Source organism: Vidua chalybeata, chromosome 9 (genome assembly GCF_026979565.1).
Source record: "Vidua chalybeata isolate OUT-0048 chromosome 9, bVidCha1 merged haplotype, whole genome shotgun sequence".
Lineage (NCBI taxonomy): Eukaryota > Metazoa > Chordata > Aves > Passeriformes > Viduidae > Vidua > Vidua chalybeata.
Window position 1 is genome coordinate 27,125,679 of NC_071538.1, and position 17,390 is coordinate 27,143,068.

Below are 17,390 nucleotides of genomic sequence, written 5' to 3' on the forward strand. Positions count from 1 at the left end.
ATCCTTTCAACGTGGTCAAACTCTGTTTGAAACTGGAGGGTTCTTCTCAAAGTGAATGTCATGTATGGGGTCAGTAGCAGCTCACAGTACTGGAGTATTGGAGTGACTGATGTACTTTAAAACTTTCTCAGGGATCATGGACCTGTTCTTTGTTGTTCAGCTGAAGCACCTTTGGGAAATGGTATTGACTTCTTCATCAAGTAGAATTTAACATGCTCCTTTGTGGCCAGTTTAGTCCTCGATGGTCCTATAGAAGTCAGTAACTCTCACTTGCCTTTAGAGGTTTTTCTTTCTTAAAGAAGGTAGATACAGTTAATAATTTAAAAGGATTTTTTCTGCACAGGAATATACAGTTGTGACATAACTTGTGACATGTAGACTTTTCTCTTGTTCTTTTTCCTTGGTATGGTACCTTCTGCAGTCCATGTAATAGTTGTGTTTGAAAGTTTGCCCAGAGGGATCATTAATACACTATTCTTTCATTTGAGTTAGTGTTTTTCTTTTTATACTTTCTAAAAGCATGTTACCTTATCATCGTTTTAATTTCTCTTTTACCTTAATTGAAATAAAAAACTTTGTGTGGAGAAAACAGAAGCTTTTACAAAGGAAACAGAAAACAAGCAATAAGAGATTCCTGGGTTTCTTTCTTAGTGTACACATACCCTTATCTTTACATTCCTTGTCTATCTGGAAAGAATTAATTGAATAAGTAATCCTCTAAGTACATTTTTTATTCCGATAATGAAGAGGGTTGCAACATTTAAAATGCTGAATGTATGTTTGATTGTGTTAATTTGACATTTCTCTTTCAGGAAATTCAAGATCTTATCAGCAGTGGATGCACACAGTGAAGGTATAAACTTGGTTAAGGAATTATACTGGCTATCTTGTCCTTTTTAGGTCTTTTCCTTACTTCTGTGTAATGGTAAAAGTTTGTTCATCTGTGAGAAAGAAATAAGTACATTCTGTACGAAATACCAAATCTCTAGTATTTGCAAAAAATTTGAGGTTTTTTTATTGAAGAATTTTTAAAAATTCCCATACACAAAACAAATGCCAAAATGCATGAGGTTTTTATGTCTATATAGTCATTGCTTTCTGTATCATGCTGCATTCCATGACTCTGAATTAGGTGTGACAATTTGATGTGAAGCTTATCCCTTCTAGTAAATAGCAATTTAGTTAATATGGATTTGTGCAATTTGACTAGCCGAAGACCCTTGGTATCACCTTGTTGTTCTGCAGCATTAATAAAATACATTATTTTAGATTAAGAGAATTCTTGTTTGAGTAAATGAGATAGTTCTTCCTGTCAGGTCAAAGTTTTTTTAGTTGCATAATAAATATGATAGGAACACATGAAAAATAGGCTAACTTCTGAATTGATTTTGAAATGGTAACAGTGAATGAAGACCGAAAATCCATCATTCTGTTGGAGTGCCTTGATAAATGTGTCAGCTGTGGAATGACGTACTGTAACCCTTGTGTAGCTGCAGACAGCAGGCTGGGGAGGAAACACAGCTGTGCTTGCTCTTACCCATTTCAAAGGAAGGTTGTTACTTCTTCACAGGACACTGTTTAATTTTCCTTGCTGTTGTCTTAAGGTTTGCTTTGTGTTAAAATGTTACTAAAATGCATTTTCTGTGTATTTCAGAAAGGCAGTGCGCTGATCAACACAGCAATGACCAAAGCCACTCCGGCTGTGAAAACAGCATATAAATTTGTAAGATCATCTATTTCAAATAAATAATACATAAAAATACTGCAATTTCTGACAACCTCTCGTTCTCCCTGAATGCTGAAAAACCTAAGCATTTTATAAATAAATCACAAAAAAGTACTTCAGCCTGTAGAAAGTGTTGAGCTTCATTTGTTTTCTCATCTAGCACTAGGATTTAGAGTTGATTCAGAGCCTTCTAGATAGCTTGTACATAAAAATAGACTTTATCAAAGCATCAGTGAGCTGGTTTTCTTTCAGTCCTCATACACACTAGAAGCTTATTTGAATATCATTTAAGTGTTTGATACACAGCTCTAATTTCACTTTGGCAGTAAGTGCTGCACTATTGAGATGTAGTAAAGCATCTGTAATGTGTGCAGCAAATCATCTGCTTCTTTTTAAAAATGATAGTGGAATACTCATGTTTAACTGGGTTTAATGCTTATGCTTCTCATCTTAAAAGATCTTGTTTTTCAAAGACTGCCTACCCCATGATACATGTGAGATTATACTGTATTATGCAGTATGGTAAAACAGCAATAAAAAAAAAAGAACTGAGAAGTGTTTTAAAGTTGCTTTTATAATACATAGGAAAAGATTTTTGACTTCATTTTTGCTTTTCCAAATGTTTCACTAGCTGGATGCATTATAAATAGTCCTGAATAAATCAGTAAATCAGTGTGTACCAGAGTATTTTTAAGTAAAGTTTTCAAACAGAATTTTTAATTTTACATCACTTGAAAAATACAGCAGTCGTGGAAAGAAACAGGTAAATAAATTAAATATACTTCATATTCATGGACTCATTTATAATTTAAAAAATGGTTCATCTGCAAATTATACTCCTTCATTTGCACTATCTTAGACTGTGGTTCAGCCTTCAGGTTTGATAATTATGCCCTGGATAGTAAAGGTTCTTCAAAGTGAACTTCTGTATATGCCAGGAAACTACAGTAAATTTCTGAGGATCTTTATGTATATGGTATCCATATTTCTACCCCATTTAATTTCTTACATTGTTGTCCCTTATGGAGCCTTCTGCCAGAGGACTGAAATATGCATTTCCTAATTACCACATAACTGATTGGGAGCTTTGAGTAATGCCATTGGTACCATCCCTCAGAGTTAGAACAAAGCACTCCAAAATTCATCCAAATGCTGTGAGCAGGATCTGGGAAGTTTAAAGTGGCTTTCAGGTTACATCTGGTACATGGCACCCCATTGTGCTCTTACTGAGCTTATGGATGTATGATTTAAGGATCAAAAGGACTCTTATGACCGCTTGATTCAAGAATTTTTTTTTTCGGAATTTCCATGTACAAAAAGCCACAGAAAAATAGGTGGCTTTTATATATTTATGCCCTTCAATGTATTTTAAAATTCCCATTTTCAATACAACCTTGAAAACTTTTGTTGTTTTTTCCATATTTTTGTAGGAAAGAGAACTTTTTTTCTGTTAGGGTTTTTGGGTGTTATACCCCCATCTTTTATTTTGCTTCCTTCTCTCCCCTTCTCTCTCTCTCTCTCTCTCTCTCTCATTTTTTTTAGCCTGACAACATGGTATTCCATATTGATAATTCCTTTCTGTATTGAAGAATAATCTTGGCTGTTTTCTATGCAACAGTGATTCTTGTCTGCCTCTTTTAATGCATACAGAATTCTCCCCTAAATAGCAGCACTGTGCTGTTCAGCAACACTGGGCAAAATCTCCATCTGCATCTGAAATCACTTCATTTCTCTTAAGGTTGATGTTGCCCTGCAAGTTGCCCAACTGGAACACTAGAGCAGTCATCTTAAAAATCTTAACATTTTTCAACTTTATTGAAACTTTTATAAACTGTGCTTTATTGCTAAAATACCCTTTCAAATTGAAGGGAGCATTTCAAATAAAGGAGTTATGTATATGACCATTCTTAGTCTGTTCCTAGTAATAATGGAGAATTTTTGAGTACATATGTTTTCACAGCACTGGCATGGATGTACTGAAAAAAAAATCCTTAAATTTTTGGGGGAAGCATGAATATAAAAAGTACAGTGGCAGTGTGTTTGAAATTTGTGATAAATATTATTGCCCGTTTCTATATCACCAGGTGTCTAAAAAAAAGGCAAAATAAGTATGGCATCATAAGACATGTTCTGTGACCACAGCCAGTGTCTTGCAGAGCAATTTAAGTCCTTTTATTTCTCCAGGCAAAAAACCAGGCGAGGCAAGGAATAAAAGAAGTGAAGAGTAAGTTAAAACACAAGGTATGTAGTACACTTTATTTACTTCCTTACCCTGCTTCCTGTATCAGTTTGGAGCTTATACTTTACAAATCACATGAGATTTGTGTTTTTAATGACTTTTGAAATATGCTTAGCCCTTTGTTCAACAATACATTTTTCATAACGAGCCCTCTGGCAACTATCTGTCATTCTATGCATCCACTGAATAATCTCTTTATTGTTTGCATATTTTATCATAGAACAACAGAGGTCTTCAAAGATACATTAAGAGGATGTATGTTTTCATAAAGTTGATTGCTTTGATATCACAATCAAAGCCTTTGCTTCAAGCTGAGAATTTGAGAAGGGAGAGTCTTGCAGTACACTGTATTTCGGGAGGTGCAGTTGTCCAGTTTTAGTTCCATAAGATATATGAACAATAGCAGCGTTTCAAGATGAATGAACAGTTTCATTTTGCAAAAGCAACCTCACAAACTATCAGAGTAGATGGTTTAGGCATTTTGCAGCTGCTTTTCCCATTTGAAATTTTGCTTCCATGTAAGATTTTTCTGTACAGAGAAGGAATCATTTTTTGGATACCTATTATGCTATTTTAAGAAAAATATCAAAAGTTGAATAATTCAACTTTTAGATGACCATGTTGGTAATCCTGCATTTTGAAAAGTTAAATTTTATTTTCTTACTACAGATGGTATTTTCATGACAGTAATAGATTGTGGCAAGATAATTTTGAATGCATTCTGCATGCATAATATGGAGGATATATTTGCAGATAATGATTATAAATAAAGGAATTTAAATCTGTTTTGTTGCATAGGAGAGTGAGGAAGAGTATGGAACGTGTAGTGCTGGTGCAGTACAGACTGTTCCTGTCTACACATCACATTATGACAAAAGAACAAGCTCAGAGAAACGAAGGCTGGCACAGGTAAGACACCTGAAACTTCTGTTTGCATTCACATACATATAGGGAAAAATTTTTGCTGCTTACAGTAGTGTGCCTGTGAATCTGTTTCCAAGATGATTTTCCTGTCTGTGTTTGGACAGTGTGATTAAAAGGCTGTGTTTATAGGAATACTGCTACACTGTTTGTGTGGAGGAAAAAAAAAAAAAGCTATTTGTATTTAATCCCTGTTGAGAGGGGAAAGAACAGGAGATCTGTAAGTATAGATCTGAGATCTAATTCTTAAATACTGTTTTTGAGAAAGGCTTCTCACAAAAATACAGTCTGGTTTATTCATAGATCTGTATTAAGCTATCTCATTTATTTTAAGGTATATTAATTGTGTGTTTCTAATAAATTGTTTTGGCAGTCATATGGTCTTTAACCTTGCTCAGATAGTTGTGATTTATTATTTTGTTAATAAATCAGCTAGTTCATGCAGTGCCAATGTCTTGGCTTTTGTTCTCTAATCCTTTCTAATCTAGATTTGAAGTAACAGGTGTAGTGTCTCAACTTTGGCAAGTGTTTTAATGTTTTCAGATTTATTTTGACAGTTTTATTTCAAAAATATAAACAAAGTAGTTTTTCTAACACTGTTTTTTCCCTGCAAATATTTACCTGCATATGTATATATTTTTAATGTATAGATATTAATTTTTACATTATATTGTTATTGCATGTTTTTAATATGTGGATTTTTAATGCCTGTATCTTCCTTATATGAGAATTAAGTATATAAATTCAATCCAACTGATCTAGCAACATTTAATTTTTGCTCTAGGTACCGCAATAATAAAAATCTGGGTTGTCTATTTAATCAATTTGATTTTGAATTAGTTTTTATCAGTACTAAATACAAAGTTTCTGAAATACAACATAGAACTAATGCAGATGATTGCTAAATGATGGTGAAATTGTACATTAGTATTAAGTCATTATTTTTAATAGGGTTATAAATAATACAAAGACTTTCTGCCTCACTGATATGGTAGTGCTGCCTATTGTTATGTACAGGAGTCTAGGGATACAAAGGAATATAATTCACCTTGGTACTATTAAAGATTTCTTTTGAAGGCATTTGTTCAGACAGAACAATTGAACTTTTCTGTGGTTTTGTGTTTGTCCAGCTGTACAGTGCTAAATCCTGTAATCATTGCTGTTTCTACCAGTGTTCCTTTAGCTTTGCAAACAAGGCAGGAGTGCAGATGTGTGCCTGGCTTTGTTTCCATGCATCCATACACACGTGTGTGAATGGATGTGTATGCACATGTGTTTGTCTGGGGTGAGTTTACCAACAAAGCTGGGAACTGAGAGCCTCACAGTTTTGCCCTGCTCCAAACCAAAGGTGTCTTTTCCCCAGCTCTTGTCCCAAATGTCGCATGAACCCAGTGGGCAGGAAGGGGCACATGAGGATTGCCCTCCAAGAACTCCACTGCTCACTTATGCAGTTCTCTTTTTCCTTCTCCTCAAAAGCAAACAAACCAAAGGACTTCTGAAAAATAAGTCTGCTATTGCTAGTCTTGTTTTTATTTTTGGTCTTGGTGTTTCAATAACATAAAATCTTTATTAATAAGTGGTGATTTTAAAGTTTACATCCAAATAAGAATATATATTTGTACTCACAATGCATGTGTATGAGAGAGACTATATTTGATTGGGTACTGAGTCGGCTGTTTAAAAGAAGTGAAATTCAGGGTGCTGTTGTCAGATTTAATTGTTTTTCTGATAGTCTTTATCCTGCATGTGAAACTCTTCACCCAGATCTCTAAAATTATCTTCTGTAGTGGCTGTATCAGTATAAGGCTAATGCTAATGTGGAGTTCGGGCAATTTGATACACATTTAAAGTAAGGAGCAGATACTGATTAAGTTGTTATGTTGGTGTACTGTAATACTCACCCCAAACCTAGATAAAAAATGAACAAGAGAGAGCAATTGCTTTTAATGGTCATCCTGCTTCCAAAACAGAGGCACCTCTGCACTTTATTACTTCCATACCGAAATATTTAGAAATTGTAAATACAAAGAATGTGGTGTCATATTTTATATTATATCAGAAGTATGCATTGAGCTTTTCCTTCTCCACTTCTTGGAAACAGTTAAATACTAAGAGTTACCTGAGCTGCTGTAAAACATACTTTGAAAAGTTCTGTAAGATATGAATGTTTGCTTTACTGAGAAAAACAATTTTAAAAATTCGTTCATGACAGGATTTGGGGGTCTGAGAGGATGTTTCCTTTACAATAGGAAGTGAATCTGCTTTTACCCCAACAAACAGGAGTTTGTATATGGGTCTGCTAATTAGTACGGTTATTTCCTGTTTTGTTGATGAGGCTTTAATAAATGTCAAGGGTACAACCATGAAGATCTCCCAATTAGGCTTTGCGTTTGTAAAACCCAGCCCCTTTGCTTTTGTGTGAGGATGACAGTTCCAACTGCAGCCTCAGCCTAACAGGGCTCAAGGGAAAGGATACTTCTCTGGTTTTATCGAAAATACAGCCAGTTTGGCCCAGGGAGAATACCAGCACTGGTCACAGTGCAGAGCCATTTTTAACAATGAATATTTACTAAGCTTTATCACTGCTGTCATAGTGGCTTTATTGTATTTTTTCTTTTCCAGATTGGCAATAGGCTTAAGAAAAATCAGCAATAAATTAAAAAAAAAAATATAGCATCTAAAATTGCTGTCAAAACCTAACCAGAGGATAAATAATTAAATGTGTTATTGCAAACTGAAGCGCTCGGCTTGCCTTCCTATAATTTGCATTTTGAAAGTGTTTCCTAAAAGATGGAGCTAAGGGGAGTGCACTGGTTTGTGCGTGTGCGCACAATTAATCTGTGCCCAAACGCGCCGTTCCCTCTCTGCAATATTCATCTGAGCTTGCTCCTGCTCAGGTTCGCTGTTCTAGGCTCTTCAGACATGTGTGAGCTTAGCTATATTGCAAGTCAACATTAACAGATGGATTGCCCTAAGCAAGGGAAAACCACAACAACAAAATCTAGTGAAAGTGGAGGATTGAAGCTTTTTATTGTTAAGCCTTATTAAAACCTTGGCATGTGCACTGCTGTTAACTGTTTCATGCCTAGAGCTAATGATGTGTCTCGGATATGTTTCATCTCTTGCGTTAATTAGGAATATAGAAGATACAAGAAATCACCTGCTAAAATTTGTGAAATAAAAGTTAATGCAAGCATGCAATTGCTTAGGCTCTGTTTGCAGTATCTTGTGAGTGATACCACTGAGTTCCTTTAACTGTTGAGCAAAGTACAGGAGGGCATGTTTTAGACTATGGAGCATTCAGTTTTTGCATAAGCTGTTTTAATTCTGTGCCATTATATGTTCCCAGGTAATACAGATTTCTGGGTACATAGGGACCTAAATGCAGTAGGAGATTTGTAAAATTGTTCCAAATTAATATATAATTTAAAAGAGAGCATGTTTATTATTATCCTGCTTTGAATGCCAGGAAGATCTCTTTGATTTCATTAATATGATCTTTGTAATTTTACTGTTATATCAGGTGTTGGGGTAGCTTACTGAAAATGGGCCATGTCAGGATCTCCACAGTCATAATGTATTTCATGGCAAATAAAACACTCTGGAAGATTAGCAGAATACCAAATAAGATCTGCCAGTTCCCTTTGCAGTTAGTAAATTAGCAATGCCCCTTGTCTCTCAGAAAATGTATGTTCTAGCTGTACCTTTAGGCACCTGCTACTTTCCATGTGTCATGGAAATAAGCATGTGGATTCTAAGGGTGGATTTACCAATCACTGTGTCTCAGCACTGCTTTAAATGTTCCTATATTGAAGATACCAAGTGAACGACTCACCATGACTTTGCAGAATCCAAATGCAGTGTCTAAGAAGGTTTTTTAAACACTTTTAATAAAAATCAAGTTAGACTAAACTTTTTTCTTGGTGTTCTCAAACAGAAGAGAGTTTTTAAATATTCTTTCTTTCTTTCTTTCTTTCTTTCTTTCTTTTTTTTTTTTTAAGCATATTGCAAATGGAGCTTACTCACTTTTATTGAAGTATGTCCTAGAGACTATACAATATATAATTCAGCGTGCAGTAGGTGTGCTTGGCATCTGTTCAACAAACACAGCAAGTGTCAGGCAGGAAGATGTGTTCAGAATAACCTTACCTTCAGGAGTGCCCCATTTATCAATATCCCTACAATGGCCAGTAAAATAAACGACATAATCATTAGCTACAAAGGACTTCTAGTAACTGATTACTCTCCTAACCTGAAAAAGGTGATGAGAGCTGCTATTCTGAAGAGAGGGCTATTCTGAAGACTTTCTTCTTTTTCCTGGAAAATAGGAGAGGAGATTGTGATAATGCAGTGCTGAATATACATATTCTGTATAAGATGACTGAATGTCTTTTAGAAAAAATAACCACAGTCAGCCTTACAATTATTTCAGAAACATAAATCTGATTAAGCGCATTTAGCTGTATTTGTATTCAGACAATGTGCTTGAGATCACATCTATGACTTCAACCGCATATAACACTGGAGGTTTCTTCTACCCTCTTTGACTGAAATATTATAAATTGAAAGATGTCATAAACAGAGCTAGTTTTTAATGTAAATCACATTATGCTTCTGTAAAATATAGTTATGAAGTAAGCATCGGTTGATCAGTAAATTGTTTCTTTAGGTAATGTGATGTAATGTGAAAATATTGTAGATATCATTAGCTTCCTTTAATTTGGAGAAAAATCTTTTGTCTTGTTGTGTCAAGTAAGATCTCTTCATTCTGCAAAACAGATTTCCTTATAATTAAAAACGAAAAAGCTAGGCAGCCAAAATTCAAATTGCAGATTACGAGAGTGCCCTCTCGTGGCTCCTGTTCCTTTCCAAAGTGGCAGAGCACACGGGGATCTTTGCCTGTGCAAGCCTTGCCTGGTGCAATGAAGACCTCTTACAAATCAAGGGGTACTTTCTTTATTTATGTTAAGTGAAATTGTTCATGGATTTTATGCAAATTAATCGTTTAGATGCTTTTGTGCATCATGCATGATACTATTTTCAGGAATAGGGAATAGAAGCTCCCAAGCAGAGGTATAATTACAAGATTGCTGAAACTTGTGCCTGCTTCTCACTAACAGTGGCAGTGACTGTCCTCACCAGAGCTGTCCTGTTTGTTCTGCACCCATAAACCACTGTCAGCCTTGTGGCTGCTTGTCTTGGAGTTTTGCTATAAAAATCACTTGGGAAATCTCTTCACTAATTACCCCGATTCCAATTTAATTAAAAAAAAAATAGATGGGGTAATGGTCAGGAAGTGGCTCTGGAATTCTTTGTTACCCTGTGGAATGCTTGGTTTTTCAGGGCAAAGTCATCAGCATATCTACCTCTGATTTATACTACCAAAAGAAAAATTCACAAGCAAAAAGTTTGCAGATGCTTTTTCTGGCCACTGTAGCCCCCCTCTTTAAGTTTTATAATAAATAGAAATGCAGCCTTTCAGATGGTCTTTCTTCTGCAAACAAATGAACCTTACTGGTATGTCTAGCACTGTTTCCTTTCTCTGAAGGCTCTCAGAGAAAAACACTGTCTTGCAGAGTATCTTCAAACTGGGTGAACCTTTCTGTCTTCAGTATTTAATTAAAATAACCAGATTAATTTTTTCATCAGGAGAATTTATTGACATCTTAATGTAGCAGTGGTATCTTTTACTTTCTTTTGCTGTGTATCTTCTGTCTTCCACGAGTCATAGTTTTGCTCCACTAAATCAGGGAGCCGGGAGAGCCGTCAGACAACGGTTGGAGCCTGCATCTCAACTTCCGTGTTGCTTTTGCCTTCTGGCTTGAAGGTTTCAAGAGCATCACTTTACATCTAAAACTTCAGCTCTAGTACTCTGTGTTCCCTAATGTCTTCTTCATCTCTATATTCCTGTACCTAAGAATAAAAAAAAAAAAAAAAAAAAAAAAAAGAGTAAAGAAGTTCAATTAATGAAAAAAGTTTGTCTGGAGGGAAAAGGAGGGAGAAAGAGAAGAAACAGGCAAATCCTTTCCTGCAGGGATCTCAGCGTCTCTGAATGTGAGAGTCCAGATTCAGTCTGTCTAATTTTAGCTACTGCTGAAATGCTGCAGTTAGCAGCAGTGCTGCCTTAGGCTCTTTCTGCAGTAAATGGAGAGAGGGGCATGACTGAAAGGCAGCTCAGCCCATCTAGAATCTCAACTGCATCCTGATAATGCCTCTGTCTTGCTTCTAATTGTCTAATTTGGGCCCTAAAATACCTGAAATTAGTAACATCCAACTCCAAGTGCCAGCCAAATTCCACAGCACCTTGCAGAGAAAGACCTTTTTTGTTGAGCAGAAGAATCCTACTGGTGTCAGACAGGAATAAGGACTCCTCCTTGGTAATTCTTCTGTTTGGAATCCCTAGACAGCATAGAAATGTGCATGGAGTCAATATTTCCAAGGCACAGTCTTTTTTTCCTTGCAAATATGATTAGTCTGTTTTCAAGCTTCCTATGGCACTTCCCTCAAATAGGATCTTCCACAGTCCATTGGTCTGATGGAAATGGTCTGGTGCTGCTGAGGTCTGGAGGTGTAGGGTGTTTGTGTTTACAGTCACATCCACATTGCACATTTTAACTTAGGTATTTTTGATAGGTTTTCCTCTGAGAAAGTCACACATGGTCAGCAGTGATTGTACCATGAGACAGGTCTGCTGATGTAAGGATATGATGCACATTTTACCCAAAATATCAATTTAACCAGTAGTCTCTCTTTTATCTGCTTAGGAATTGTATCAAATAGCACATTTCAGCCAAATAAACTGGATTTGCAACTGTCCTGGTTGTGCACCTGAGTTAATTCCAGGTCTCTTCCAGATTTGTTGCCTCAAATCCATGTGCCCTTTTCCAGTTTTGTTCATGTAAACATCCGTGTGGCTTTGGACACTGATTAGTTTTTCTTTTCTGACACACATTCTCCCTTATCTTCCTGCTCTTCTGTCCACTGTGACCCTCTCAGCCTTCCATTCTATCATTTTCCTTCCATCTAATCATTGAGTGTACATTAGGACATTAATCACCATCAGAAAAGGCAAAATAAGTGATATATTTCTCTGTTCTTGTAACTGCAAATTCTGCCTGGTGAATCTGATTCTTAAAATCATGTGCAAAAAATGAGCTGCTGGCTTTAGTTGTTGCAAATGGCACCACAGCTCTCCACGTCCTATTTTAAAAGACTAACACTTCTGCTTGTTGCCAATTAAAGTGGAGCCAGGCTGCCTTTGGATGGTGCACTCCTTGCAGCTAGAATGGTGTGTGGCACGGTGCCACGGTGCATCATCAGCTGAAAACGGGAGGCTTTGCTGAGAACAGCCTCGGTGCCATTGAGAAAAGCGGGTCTGGCTCTGGGGAGGTGGTGCCTCACTCTGGGCAGTGTGGGGGCTCAGGGTTCCTGAGGAAAAAAGGGTCTGTGATTCCTCAGGGAAACTGGAAGGTTGCTTGTTGTTCTGGAGCAAAACACAACTATTCTTGAAAAAATATTTGCGGAAGCATGATTAATTGTTAAAAAGAAAAAGCAGCATTACACAATTCTCAAATGATACCTGTGTTCAGGAGTCTAGCATGTATAAATGGTAGGGAGTTGAAGCTTGTTCATTTTTCACCAGAGTAATTCAGAACAAAAGTAATTACATGTGCTATGCGTGACTAAGTATCTCAAGAAATTTATCATCTGTACTTATAATAAATCCTACCTCAGTGTAGGTATTAGGGTTTCCTATAACTGTACAATAGTCACTGGAGATCTCTGTGGCATTAATGTGTACTTGGCATTTCAGAGCACTGTGCCCATACCCATATTTCTGGTAGTATCTATTTAATGTATATCCAGGACAGTTTTTTGATATCAGAGCGTTCTTGATTAGAATCTGTACTACTTTTCTGTCTCTGCTTTCCCTCTTCTTTCATCAGTCTCAGCTCTCAGGGAGTGTAATGAGTACCTTCCTGTGAGTCATGGCTTTAGGTCACAGTGTTTAACCGGAAAGGAAGGCGACAAGTTGTGCTTTACTAGAAAGTCTGATGGAGAGATCTCTTGCTTCCCTACTGGATGGAGCCATAATTATTTCTGTGATTTGGTTGTAGAGGAGGATGGGTAAAATAAAATACTGAATCATAAATAACAGTGGGGTTGTATTCTTTTTTTTTTTTTTTCTCATGCTGTATGAATAATCTCTAAATTTTTAAGAAAAAGGAAGCACTACTTCACAGATTTAAACCATGGTACATATTTTTCTTTTTTTTGAAAATTTAGATGTGTTGATGTATTGAGTAGCCAGTAAATGTGAAATTACATCCGTGCTGCCATTTATCAAAAGATTATTTGTTTTCCACTTTGAGTGTAATTAATAGCAGCAGCCTTGTTAAACTTCCTGCCTTAGTATCAATCAATACACACTCATTACCAAAAGCTGAACATCTGAAAGGTCTAGCATTATATAAAAAGCTGACATTTCAAAGATTGACTTTCATGCCCAATCAAGAATATAACCATCTTACATTTAAATCCTTTAGCATTCATGGGGTTTGGCATTTTTATTCCAAAGTAGTACATTTTTTGAGGCTACCAGCAAGCAGAAGAGAACAGTTTAAGGACTCACTCTGCCTTTATTTGGTTCTATTGTGTTTTTTACTGTCAGCTCCTTTTCCTTATTTCAGTTATCGGCATTGTTTCAGGACTGTATAGGCTGCAGACTACTTGTAGAAGTAGATTTTGAAGCAGGGCAGCAGCCAGAGAGGATGGGTATGGTGAATACAAAAAGGATATATAGCCTCACAGCAGCTTGTGGAGAACACGAGCTCGTGTTTAAGTGTGCTCAGCTCTTACATTCCAAGCAAAATGAGAGGTGAGAGATGCCATGTGCAGGAAGATGAGAGAAATTTGAAACATCAAAAGTTGAATCCCAGTTCTTGTTTTGATACAAAGTAAATACGTTAAGTAATAGATTTAATATCTAAGCAGAACTGTTTGGAAGAAGCAAAACAACCAGGTACTTTAAAGAAGTTTGTTCCTTTATTTTATAGAAATAAACATGACAGCAGTCTATTAAGACTTTATAAAGTTCTAGTGTAGCAAGAAAGGACTGTTGCCATATCATTTCTTGTGGTAATAAATTTAAATGGTCTGGTTGTTATTAGAATGCTAATCAGGAAGGAAGCAGAAGTCTGTCCTTTTTTCATAAAGGGGTATAAAAAAGGTTACACACTTCAAAATGCAGAAAAGACAGAAATTAAAAGCTTAAATAACTGCAAACAGCAGGGTACGTCAGTAATGGAAGAACTTCTTAAATGACTCTGACAGCTTTTGCAGGTGCACATACTCTGTCACTTTGCCTAGTGGAGCATTGAAAAAGTTTTATGGCTCTCCTTTTGAAATTTATTAAGGGTTTCTTTCTTTCTTTTTCTTTCTTTGCAAAGTAGTCTGGACATACCCCTCCCTTGCAGTCATTTTTATTACAGCTCCTAAAGGAAAGTCACCTATTCAAAAACATGTGTTGCTTGTTGTCTCTGTGGTTAGCTCACAGAGCTGTAAATGCTGGAGAAGGTTGTTATGTACAGCCAGATACTTTCCTTTCCTTCCCTCCCCCATATCTTTTTCTTTGTATGTAAATCCCATTTTATTTGGTTTAGTTGTTGAAAGTCTCCCTGTATAATTTTATAATATACCCCTAATAATTTAAATTGGTAACAGTTTTTTTTTTTTTTTCCAAAGAATTTGACCATCAGGAGCTAGGAGTTCTTGTTTTGGAGGGGGGGTTTAGATTTACCAACTTGTCTGTTACATTCCTTTGTATGATTATTTGTGCTTTCACTAACACACTTGCATATTACTGTTCATAGATGTTCTGAGGGGCCACTGCAATGCCTGTGGCGTTTGCTGATTCTACTTAATTTTATTCAGCTCCTGTTTCTCAAAGGCACAACTTTTCTTCCTTTTTTCCCCTTTTTTTCTTGAAGCTTGATATCTATCCTCTTTGAAATATTATTTATTATTTCAACAAATCAGCAAGTGTTACCTTGTAGAATTTTATTCCATTGGCAGAGTTAATTCCTCTACAGATGAACAAGTGTCACTTTCCATTTCATTTTCTGCAACTTCTCAACATTTTAAAGAATCTTCTTCCCTGCAAAGTCTCATATATGTTAGTAGGAGTAAATGTGATGGCAACTTCTTGCACAATTTTGGTGCAAGTTTAAAGAAAATGAGAGAGGCAAAAAAGATTTTGCCCTCCAGGAGCCAGTTCCAGGTTAGAGCTTGAATTACAATGAATGTCATGTCAGAATATTCTCAGGGAAGTGCTTAATTTCCAGTGTTATCAAAACAAAGTATTTTCATTTTCCCAGTGAAGGTAAATACTTAAAGCTGCAACTTTTAAACCAAAACCAGTGACTGTGCTTGTGACAGGGATCAGTAAGATAACCAGTCACCAGTATCAGTTAACAGTGATTCACTTCCCTTACAAGCAGGAGAATGATTGATTGCAACAGGGGTGAGAATGACACAATGAACTCACAAAAATATGAAAAACTTAGAAATAGTTTGTTTCTCTGTATTCCGTCCTATATGTTTTGCTCAAAATGAATCTTAGGGTTGTTTGATGGGTTGTAATACTCTAATAATTCTCTCATTTTCTGTCAACTATTAACTTGGTTTAACACATAAAGAACCATATGTTTCCTCTTTGAGGGCAAAGAACTGTGGAAAGTGTTATCAAAACTTGCTGCTTTAATTAAATTCTCTCTTGTTGAGCAAGAAAAAATGTCTCAGTCTCTAAAGAGTGAATACTGAGACATTCCTGTAAATAATGGGGAGGGTGGGGAGTTACAGAGAGTGTCCTGGTATTTGTAGAACACTGACAACATCTGTAATAGGTAACGTACTGAAATCCTCACAGTACGAGATTTTCAAGCTTCTTGTAGTCTGACCTTAAGGCCATATTTCTTCCCCATCAGTGGCTGATTGCAGGTTTAGGCATTTGGTGAACTGCATGATGAGATGTGGGCAGTAGCACTTCTTACTTGCGTATGATTTTCCTCAAAATTAGCTTACGCTGTTTTCCCTCTGTACAAATTCCATCCATATGTCTTTAAATTATTAGTGGCTATGCAGGGTTCACAGTATCTTCAGTGCATTGATTGCCAGTATAGTTAAGCTTCCTATACAAAAAGTTTTTGATACAAAACAAGTATGAGAAATGCACAGACCTGAAGACAGTCATGTGCGAAGTACAAGTGAATAAAATTCCTGATTTAAATGTTCTGGTCAGGATAGAGAATTTTTTCCAATTATTGTGGCATTTTTTAGCCTATATTTGTTTGCTGAATAATAAAGTGATGTAATAGGTGAGTATTCTGTACAGAAATGTGTGAATTTACAGCACACCAGCTCCTGCATGCATAGTCCTCTTGAGGTGCTCTGAGTGTGCCCTGGGTTGGAATTAATTGTAATCCACAGTAAATTATCCTGCACAAAAGCATTCTTAGTGCAAAGTTCATGATCTGCATATTATTTACTCTGTAGTCCTGTGCAGCACCATAACCAAAACTTAGCTTTATAAAGAGACTCCCAACTTCCTTTGTATTTTCTCCTTCAAAAGTCAATTTTTCTTCATGCTCAATAGACCACATGAACCAAAGCTTGGCAAATACCAAAAGTACTAAACCACGATGCTTTTTGTAATGTGCTTTCAAGAAAGGGTAGCTGGTAGACTTGAGTGATGCTTTTCCTCCAATATCCAGGCTTCTGCTAATCAATGCTTTGCATAAATAATAAGGCACACCAGGCTTTGCATAAATAAGGAAGCCCTCCATAGGCCATGAAGAGAAATGGTTCTCTTTAATTGGTGATGCTTGAGGACTTGGAACAACCTTTACAAGCCTTTATCAATATGGGGTTTGTCTCATGAAGTGCTCAGAAGCCCTAATGAGTGAAGTGGCAGCTGGTCTCCGAATAAGTAATGATGAAATAGAAAAAAAAATAAACAAAATTATAATGGTAATTGTCCTTCCTCCAGACTCGTTTCAACCAGCGGCTCAGTAACCAGGATGTTGCCGTGGATGAAGATGACGATGATGAAATTGAGAGAACAAGCAAGTAAGAAACCTGTTTGGCTGGGTTATGTATGTAGAGGAGAGAGGGTACCAAGTGTTATTCAGCAAAGTGGAGTTCAAGTGACACATTTTTCTCCTGTCCAGGCTGCTAGCTCAATTCTGGATCTAGATGATGTCAAGTAGTTTAGGATTTAAGTCTGCTTTAAAAGAGGGACAGGCTATTATATCTTTTCATTATTTATAGTGTCTAGAATAGCTTGACATAATCCTCAGTCTTCACAGCCTCCAGATAAAAAGACTACATACACAAAGAAACAGCAAAATATTCATCAACATGGTGGGCAGTGACCTCAGCTAATCTATTCTTTAAGGCTTGTGTTGTGGCCATGACAATGGGACATTTTTTGAAGGGTCTGAAAGA

At 36.4% G+C, this 17,390-nt stretch overlaps 1 protein-coding gene across 2 annotated transcripts in view; it reads left to right on the top strand.

Annotated features, from left to right (window-relative positions):
* Window positions 1–17,390, top strand: part of DENND1B (DENN domain containing 1B) — a 153,943-nt gene that overhangs the window by 127,113 nt on the left and 9,440 nt on the right. For both annotated transcript variants that reach the window (XM_053950416.1, XM_053950417.1), the window contains 5 exons: window positions 813–853; window positions 1,655–1,723; window positions 3,911–3,967; window positions 4,764–4,874; window positions 16,933–17,012. In XM_053950416.1, coding sequence (XP_053806391.1) covers window positions 813–853; window positions 1,655–1,723; window positions 3,911–3,967; window positions 4,764–4,874; window positions 16,933–17,012 — 358 coding nt within the window. The remainder of the gene's footprint in view (window positions 1–812; window positions 854–1,654; window positions 1,724–3,910; window positions 3,968–4,763; window positions 4,875–16,932; window positions 17,013–17,390) is intronic.